This window comes from Carassius gibelio, chromosome B3, assembly GCF_023724105.1.
Source record: "Carassius gibelio isolate Cgi1373 ecotype wild population from Czech Republic chromosome B3, carGib1.2-hapl.c, whole genome shotgun sequence".
Classification (NCBI taxonomy): domain Eukaryota; kingdom Metazoa; phylum Chordata; class Actinopteri; order Cypriniformes; family Cyprinidae; genus Carassius; species Carassius gibelio.
In genome coordinates, this window is record NC_068398.1 from 17,673,704 (window position 1) to 17,683,331 (window position 9,628).

A 9,628-nucleotide genomic window follows, 5' to 3' on the forward strand; every position below is an offset into this window, starting at 1 on the left:
TAAAGTTCAAATTTTGTCCCATGTTCAGTCCCAGCATAAATGAATTGTTCATCAATTGACAGGACGACAAATGGAGGAAAGACCACTCTGAGTAAAAGCCTCCAGAAGCTTCTGCATAACAGCCTAGTTATTTCTCAAGACAATTTTTTTCAAGGTAAATTTCTACGCCCAGTTTATATTATAATTTAGTTATGCTCTGTGTCAGTAGACCGGTTAGTCAAATTGATATTAATTTATGTCTGTTTCTCAGGATGACTCAGTGGTCCCTGCTGATGTCAATGGCTTTAAGCAGTATGACAGTAAGAAAAGTCCTGTTTGATTCTTAGATTAGCTTTTCTATGTGTAATGTGTCTCAACATATCAGTTGTTCTGTTTTGCAAAACATTGTGTTTTATATATCTCCCCTTTGGAGTTATTATAAGGTTATTATTTTATAAGGTTCTATCTGACATTTTTGTCAAAACGGAGTTATTCACATATTCTTATTCTGTGACAACTTATTTACATTATGTGATAGACTTTTTAATGTTTTATACATTTTGGGACATGAATGGAATGAAAGAATTTTAAAGCTCAATATCTCAAAACTACTCCGAATACAGATCGAACCTTATAATTCCAATTGTGTATTATATACAGTCATGGCCAAAAATAATGGTACCCTTGGTAAATATGATCCAAGAAGGTTTTGAAAATGTATCTGCATTGTTAATAGTTTTGATTTTTTATTTAAAAAAAATTCACAAACATCTCACCTTTCATTGGAGAATAAGGATTTAAAATGGGGGGAAGTGTCATTATGAAATAAATGTTTTTCTCTAATACACATTGGCCTCAATTAAACATTTCTAAATTATCTCCTAAAATGCCTGACGAAGTTAGAGAACTCCTGACAAGAGATCAGAGACCATTCCTTCATCCAGAATCACTCCTGACCCTTTAAACTCCCAGCTCCATGTTGGTGCTTCTCCTCTTCAGTTCACTCCTCTCATTTTCTATAGGGTTCAGGTCAGAGGACTGGATTGGCCATAGCGGAAGCTTGGTTTTGGGTTTAGTGACCCATTTTGGTGTTGTTTTTGAGGTTTGTGTTTGGATTATTGTATGGTTGGAAGATCCAAACATTGGCCATTATAAGAGTTCATAAGGATATTTCCCCCCCGTTTTAATTTCTTATTCTCCAGTGAAAGGTTCGATTTTCACACAGGTGATTGTTTATTTTTTAAGTAAAATTTAAAATGGATTAATGATACAGATTCATTTTCACAGCCTTCTTTGATCATATTTACCAAGGGTGCCAATATTTTTGGCAATGACTGTATATAAAAAACAATGTTTTGCAAATGTGGAAATTGGATTTATTTATTTATTTATTTTTAACTCCTCTGCAGCTTTGGATGCCCTGCACATGGACAGGATGATGGCAGACATTGGCTCGTGGCAGGAGGATCCTCAGGGCTTCATGATGTCTCATGATCATGTAGTAAAATCCACAGCAACTGAGACATCCAATGTGTTTATTCTTATAGTGGAATGATTCCTCATTTTTAATCATGGGTAATTTTGTTAAACAGTCTACCTTTTATGTAAGATGAAGAGGAAGTCATACAGGAGAAAGATTTTGTACAGTTATGTTTGGAAGGCAAGATGGGACAGAACTCTAGCTATCTTGCTCCTCATCAGAGGCGAACAATCTTTTGACAAACTTGTTGTGACATTATAGTTCACCTAAAAATGAATTGTCTGTAGTCATTTGACTCACCTTCTTCCAAAACATAATTCCAAACCTATAACTTTTTTCATCTTTGAAACGCAGGTATTAGTTTAGATTTTTTTTTAAACCTGAGAGATTTCCGTCCCTCCTTTTTGAAGGTCTGAAATCAAAACTTTTATGCTTTAAAAGTTCATAAAGTCATTGTAAACGTAATCAATATATAAATCAAGCATTTAGTCTTCTGAAGGGATGGAGTCACTTTAATTTAACAGATTTAATTTCGGCTTTACATATAAAAAACAGTCAATGCACATACATTTACATTTAAATTACATTTAATCATTTAGCAGACACTTTTATCCAAAGCGACTTACAAATGAGAACAATAGAAGCAGTCAGGTCAACAAGAGAACAACAACAGTATACAAGTGCCATGACAAGTCTCAGTTAGTCTAGTATAGAACGCATAGCCAGGTTTTTTATATATATATATATATATAAATGAAAAGAGAAGAAAAGGAAAAGTGCTAGTATTAGTTGGTTAAGTGCATGCAAAAAAAGAGGAGTCTTTAGATGTTTCTTGAAAATGAGTAAAGACTCAGCTGTACGAATTGAGATTGGGAGGACATTCCACCAGCTGACCACAGTCCAGGAAAAGGTCAGTGAGAGTGATTTTGAACTTCTTTGGGATGGTACCACAAGGGGTCGTTCACTTGTAGAGTGCAAACTTCTGGAGGGCACATAAGATTTAACCAGTGAGTTTAGGTATGTTTGTGCCGTGCCAGTGGTTGTCTTGTAGGCAAGCATCAGTACCTTGAATTTGATGCAATCAGCTACTGGTAGCCAGTGTAACCTGATGAGGAGAGGAGTAACATGAGCTTTTTTTTGGCTCATTGAAGACAACCCTCGCTGCTGCATTCTGGATCAATTGTAGAAGCTTGACAGTACATGCAGGACGGCCCGCCAGGAGAGCATTACAATAGTCCAGTCTGGAGAGAACAAGAGCTTGGACTGGAAGTTGGATGGCTTGCTCTGACAGGAAGGGTCTAATCTTCCTAATGTTGTATAAGGCAAACCTGCAGGAGCGGGTCATTGCAGCAATGTGGTCTGTGAAGCTTAACTGATGATCCATCACAACTCCTAGGTTTCTGGCTGTCCTTGAAGGAGTAATGGTTGATGAACGCAGCTGTATAGAGAAGTTGTGATGAAGCAATGGGTTAGCTGAAATCACCATAAGTTCTGTCTTCGTAAGGTTAAACTGAAGGTGATGGTCATTCATCCAACTGGAAATGTCACTAAGACAGGCTGAAATGTGAGCAGCTACCGTCAGGTCATCTGGCAGCGTAGCAGTGATAATGAAAGCCATGCTTCTGAATGACAGATCCTAATGACGTCATGTAGATGGAGAAGAGAAGTGGTTCAAGTACTGAGCCTCGAGGAACCCCAGTAGCAAAGTGTTGTGACTTAGAAACATCACCCCTCCAAGAGACCCTGAAGGATCTGTCAGAGAGGTAGGACTTAGCCCACAGGAGTGCAGTTCCAGAGATGCCCATCTTTCTGAGGGTGGACAGGAGAATCTGGTGATTAAAAGTGTCAAAAGCAGCAGACAGGTCCAGTAAGATGAGTACTGAGGATTTTAAAGCTGCTCTTGCTAGTCGCAGGGCTTCAGTAACCGAGAGCAGAGCAGTCTCAGTTGAGAGGCCACTTTTGAAGCCAGATTGGTTGCTGTCCAGGAGGTTGTTCTGTACAAGGAACATAGAAAGCTGGTTGAACACAGCTCGCTCAAGTGTCTTTGCAATGACTGGAAGAAGGGATACCGGTCTGTAGTTTTCAAGAAGTGCTGGATTTAGAGATGGTTTCTTGAGAAGTGGGCTTACCCAAGCCTGCTTAAATGCTGAGGGAAATGTTGCAGAGTGAAGAGAGGAGTTGATAATGTGAGTACGCGAAGGTATGACTGAAGAAGAGATTGCTTGAAGGAGGTGAGTGGGGATCGGATCAAGTTTTAATATATACATAAATTACATAAATGTAAATAAGCCAAAGGAAGCTTAACTGTACGTACTTGGTGAACAGTTTAACTTAAATGTAATTATATTATGCATGTTCAGGCACATTGACAGTTTATTTACATAATCGTTTGTTAAAAGAATTACAATTACAATTTAAGGTATTTAAAAAATACCTTAAATTACCTACAAAAAGGGCATGTAAAACAAATACATTTTAAAACAATTCCATGTGGAGCATGCCCCATTTTGTCACCCTCCTCCCCTTACCTGTTTGCATCTCTGTATCATCCAAACCCAAAGACTTTTATTAATTTTTGAAACACAAATAAAAATTATTAATGAAAACTGAGCGATTTCTGTCCCTCCATTGAAAGTCCATGCAAGCAAAATGTGATGCTTCAAAAAAGTTAATAAAAAAGACATTGTAAAAGTAATCAATTAGTCGACTGGTTTAATCCAAGTCACACAATCACTTTATATTATGAACATAAATTTTGGCTTTTATTCTTCTTATTATTATTAATAAATGTACATACAGGGCACTGACACAATTATCATAAATTTGGCACTGTATGCCACCAGAACAGAATTAAAATGAAACAATCAAGATGTGATTGAAGTGCAGACTTTTACGCTTTAATTCAAGGGGTTGAAGAAAAATAACATAAAATGCTTAAAAATTCCAATCATTTAAATAAAGCCCCCTATTTTCAGGGACTCAAATGTAATCGACAGATAAATATATTCATTAAATGTTAATTTTTTTATATTTTATTGGAATCCTTTGCAAGCAATGACAGCCTCAAGTCTAGATCTCATGTTCATCACCAGAGACTGGGTTTCCTTCTTTCTGATGCTTTGCCAGGCTTTTACTGCAGCTGACTTTAGTTGTTGTCTGTAGGTCTTTCTGCCTTTAGTTTTGTCTTCAGTAAGTGAAATGGATGATCTTTCAGGAGATTGACTCGGCCATTGGTTAATCTTAATTTCAGCTGTCCAAACAACACTTTTCCAGAAGTTGTCTGGCTTTTTTAGATATTTTTTTGATTTTTTGAGTCTGATCTGGCATCTGCACCTTGTGGTGAACCCTCTGTAATTGCTCTGGTGAAGTCCTCTCTTGATTGTAGATGTTGACAATGACACTCCTACCCCCTGGAGAGTGTTCTTCTCTAGGCTGGATGTTGTAAACGGGTTTTTCTTTACCATGGAAAGGATCCTCCGGTCATCCACCACAGTTGTCCTCCTTGGACGTCCAGGCCGTTTTATGTCGCTGAGCTCAACAGTGCATTATTTTTTTCTCAGAATGTACCAAGGTGTTGAATGTACCACTCCTAATATTCCTGCGATCTCTCAGATGTATTTGTTTTGTTTTTGAAGTCTAACAATTGTCTGTTTCACTTGTTTGGAGAGCTAATTTGACTGCATGATGTGGGTTCACAGCAACAGCTTTTAAATGCAAATGGAACACTTGGAATCAACTTCCAAAGCCATATTGTGCAGGTCTAATGACAAGTGTTTGACAAGATTGTGATGTATAATTGACCCTGACTTGAATTTGTGGTGTATGCACCTAAATCTAATGATGATGCATGCTTTACATCCTGTCCTGCCACCTAATATTTATAGTGAGTCCATAACTCTCAGCCAAAGTCAGATTGATCCTGACGGCTGTTTGTAACTCTGGTGCCTTCACTTCAAATGGTAAATTAAATGAATGGAAAAAAAATATTTTTTTGAAACTGTTGGTGTGACTTCACTCTTTTGAGGTTTGCTGACTAGAGAGCTCAGTGATATCAGAAGTTGTGGGCCGGATCTCGTGTGTATATATACACTTTCAGTGCGGAAGAAGTAGTTTAATTTTCTGTGTTAGACAGAGGACACTGACTAAGATACACTGAAGAAAATAACAATGAGTTCTCTGCAAATCTTCATCTTCTTGTTGGTTGTTCTTTGTCTTACCAACTTTGTTGCAAGTGCAGGTTAGTGCTTTGTGTTTTTACTGTTATATGATTTGGTCATTTGTGTGTTACAAAGCATTGCAGCAGTGTTAGATTGGGTTAGAGATGACCTACTTTCAGTCACTTCATAATTAGGGTTATCTATGTGAAGTGTCTTTAGACAGTGATACATTCTTTTTTGTTTTATTTATATATATTTGCGAGAGCATCCAAAATGCCTCATGATGGTTAAAAAACCATCTTTACTCACCCTCTTTACATTCCAAACCTCCTCCTTTGAAACATAAAAGAAGATATTATGTGAAATGTCAGTGTCATTTTGGACAACAGAAGTGAATAATCACCAAAAATGTTTGGTCATCAACATTCTTCAAAATATCATATTTTATGTTGCACAGAAGGAAGTCATACAGGTTGGGAATGATGTGAGGGTACAATGATAGAATGTTACAATTTTGGGTGAACTTTCCCTTTAAGGCATAAAAACATGTAAACTATCAACTATCCTTTATATCAAACTTAATGTCTTAACTTCAGTTTGTTTGGATGCTGTGATCTGATCAAGGCTGTTTCTTGAATCATTTTTAGATGTGATCAAATATAAAGGTGACAATTTCACCATGACGTTTCCTGCACCTCAGAAAGAAGCACTGGGTGTATATCTGTACAGCAGAAGTGAGATCAGCCGAGAAGTCTTCTACTACTTTTTTCAAACCAAGAAATTAACTGTCCATAAAGACTTTGAAGGACGTGTTGGAGTCAAATATGATGAAAAGACCCTGACAATAGACATCATTAACCTACGACTGAGAGATGCTGGGGCTTACTGGTGCACCTGCAATCGTTTGCAGGGGGAATGTCAAATGGACGACAAAGGTCCTTTTCTTTTGGTGCATGGTGAGCGTAAATTAATGTTTTGTTTATTGACATGTAATTCTCAGCATTTAATTACAGACAACTAAGAATTTACCATACCTGTATTGAGAAGTATGATTTAAGACATGTGACCATTCAAAAGTTTGGGATGTATATGTATTTAGGAATAAATTAAGTTAATCAAAATTATTAATAAAGATATAAAATAGTGAAGTTCTTTTGAACTTTTAATACATGAAATAATCCAAATTATCATGGTTTTCTAAAATATGAAGCAGCACAACCATTTTGTTTTGTGAGCAGCAAATCCACAGAATGATTTCTGAAGGATCATGCAACACTAAATATTTCAAATTTTATAGTTTTGTATTTTTGATCAAATAAAATCAGCCTTGTTGAGTATTAGAGACTTAATTCAAAACCTGAAATCAGACCCCAAAACTTTTCAATGGAATTGTTTATTTGTATTTTGTGTTTTTTTTTCTTGGTGCTAAAAGTTCAGTTAGTGAGAAACTACAAAAATACTAAACAATACATAGTTTTATTGCTGTACTTTACTGTATTTGGGCTTCTCTTTACAGAGCCAGTGGCCAATGTGGCCTCTTCCAAAAGTGCTGATCAAAAGTCTGGTGGCATAAATGAATTAATGATCCTAGTGATGGCTATCACAGCTGGCAGTGTGCTCTTACTGTTACTCCTTGTGTTTGGAGTGTGGCTGGTGCCCAAGGTGAATGTCATACACCTAAATCTTGCTGCATGTTTGTACATCCAAAGATCATTACACACATTCAACCTGGAAAGTACAGATTTCAAATTTGTCCAGCCATATGATTACACATTTAGTGTCTATGACAAATACTTTTGGTATTATTTTTTTATTATATGTATATATATATATATATGTGTGTGTGTGTGTGTGTGTGTGTGTGTATGTATGTATGTATGTATATTGGTATTATATATCAAAGAGGCATTTTCCAGCAGATGTGTTTAGAGGTTAATAATCAAGTTCAATTGTTCCTGTCTTTTTTCTCAGATTAAGAAACAGATGAGAAGCAAAGAGAAAGGTGAAAAGGAGAGAAGGTGTAACAATGGAGTGTACGAGGTCATGACTGTTCACCGAAAGGCAGAGTTTGCATGAGAAATTCACATAAATATGAGACATTCCCTAGTAGTAGAAGTAAGATCCCTAGTAATAGAATATATATATATATATATATATATATATATATATATATATATATATATATATATATATATATATATATAATATATATATATATATATATATATATATATATATATATATATATATATATATATATATAGCCAAGCTACTGGCTCATACCAAGTTGGTATTATATACATACATACATGTATGTTTTTGTGTGTGTATCATACCAACTTGTGTGTGTGTAGCCAACATAAACTCACTCTCTCTCTCTCTCTCTCTATACATATATATATATATATATATATATATATATATATATAAAAAAAAAAAAACTATATTTTTTTACTGTTTTGCATGTTGCTGTGACTCATTCAATCCTACGCACCTACTTTAGTTCAATCTGCTGAGGCTGGTTTTCTGACCTATTTCTGTTGAAATATGGCAACAGAAGATTCAGAGAAATGCTTTTAATCTCTATTGATCTCTTCCAAATGTCTGTTTGTTTAAATTCTTCTAATTTCTGTATATTTCTGTAAATATTTTTCAGAGTTATTTTGTGTATACATTTCAGCTTTGCATGATTGTTCAAATCCTTCAGCATTAATAAATGATTCAGTTTTGGCTGTAAATACTATGCTTTGTTTCTCTTGTATTTTTAGCATTGTTGTCTACCATTTGTGTATTAAAGTTTAAGTGAATGAATTTGTGTATGTTCTACTTATTGTGTAATATAATCCACTATGGATGTTGCCCCTAATTTTTTGATGACTTCATAGTATAGCTCCAGTAATACACATTTAAGTGTTGCTTTACAAGAATAATGGAAAATGTGACCGACAACAGAAAAACAGGGTTTGAAAATGTCACCTGATTTTCAAGAATTGCTTTTATTCGCTTTGGCTTCTTAGTCTATATTGGGGCTTGCACAATCTGCTTCTCTGAGATGAAACTGCAAACTTCCTCCTGTGGTGAATCACATTCGTGTCGAGACCCCTGTGGAGGAAACCTGCCCCTTGTTCAGAGAATGTCACCTCTAGTCTCACTTTAGTCCACCAACACCTGCACCTTTTTCAGAGGGCTTTATTCAGATATGAGTGGTGTTTGAAACCACAAAGTGATAAACACTGCATTTGGGGAAAAATAACTTGCAATACTTTTACCAGAAACGAGAGGATGTGTGAGGAAATGTGTGGGTTTTTAAAATGTTTGTCAGAACAATTGCACAGTCAATGCTGTCCAAATTTATTATATTGTACCTGGGAAATGTCATGCAGTTGTCATCATTTCAAAAAGTATTTTCTGGAAAACAACATCAAAGATTTGCTGTAATGTTTACTTAGAGTGACTGGAAACATGTAGACAGTGACAGGTTTTGGTTTTAACAGCATATGAAGTAATGGTGTGTAGGCCTATTGCAGTTTTTCTCAGTTGTTAAAAAACAGCAACAACCAAAATCTCAAATCAAAATGACATTTCACAAGTTCCAAACCAACAACTTGATTGGTTCTCACCAGGCGAACTCTTGTGAGAACAACAGTATATATATAGGCTATGGGAAGTTTCTTAGTGGTAGTTCGTCATGTGTTATTACTCTAAATAAAGTCCTTCAAATTATAAACATCAACGTTTATAAATTAAAAAAATAATTACATTTATTAATATTTGCTGGCCTGAAACGATTGATATTTGTATATTAGATTTTTGCTATTTCATAATTGTTTTATAAAGGTTTTATAATTTTGCTTTTACTACTTTTTTTAACTAGCCTATATAAAATTATGTGGAAAATATATATAGTATATATAAATCCCAATTCATGTCCATGTTATTTGTGTAGTACCACTCCAGCTCGAGCGTCAAGCCTCCAGGTGTGTAGTCTTGCCTCTATAAGGCGGAGTTATCT

General features: G+C 35.5%; 1 protein-coding gene across 1 annotated transcript; it reads left to right on the forward strand.

Annotated features, from left to right (window-relative positions):
* Nucleotides 1–5,537: 5,537 nt before the first annotated feature.
* Nucleotides 5,538–7,800, forward strand: LOC127952921 (uncharacterized). The gene is made up of 4 exons (XM_052551823.1): nucleotides 5,538–5,696; nucleotides 6,264–6,572; nucleotides 7,133–7,278; nucleotides 7,588–7,800. The coding sequence occupies exons 1-4, from the start codon at nucleotides 5,627–5,629 to the stop codon at nucleotides 7,690–7,692; spliced, it is 630 nt and encodes a 209-aa protein (XP_052407783.1). The 5' UTR covers nucleotides 5,538–5,626; the 3' UTR covers nucleotides 7,693–7,800.
* Nucleotides 7,801–9,628: the final 1,828 nt, after the last annotated feature.

Coding starts and splice junctions, on each gene's coding strand:
- LOC127952921 (XM_052551823.1), top strand. CDS start 5,627: ATGAGTTCTCTGCAAATCTTCATCTTCTTGTTGGTTGTTCTTTGTCTT. Junction 5,697..6,263: donor CAACTTTGTTGCAAGTGCAG/GTTAGTGCTTTG, acceptor AATCATTTTTAG/ATGTGATCAAATATAAAGGT. Junction 7,279..7,587: donor GAGTGTGGCTGGTGCCCAAG/GTGAATGTCATA, acceptor CTTTTTTCTCAG/ATTAAGAAACAGATGAGAAG.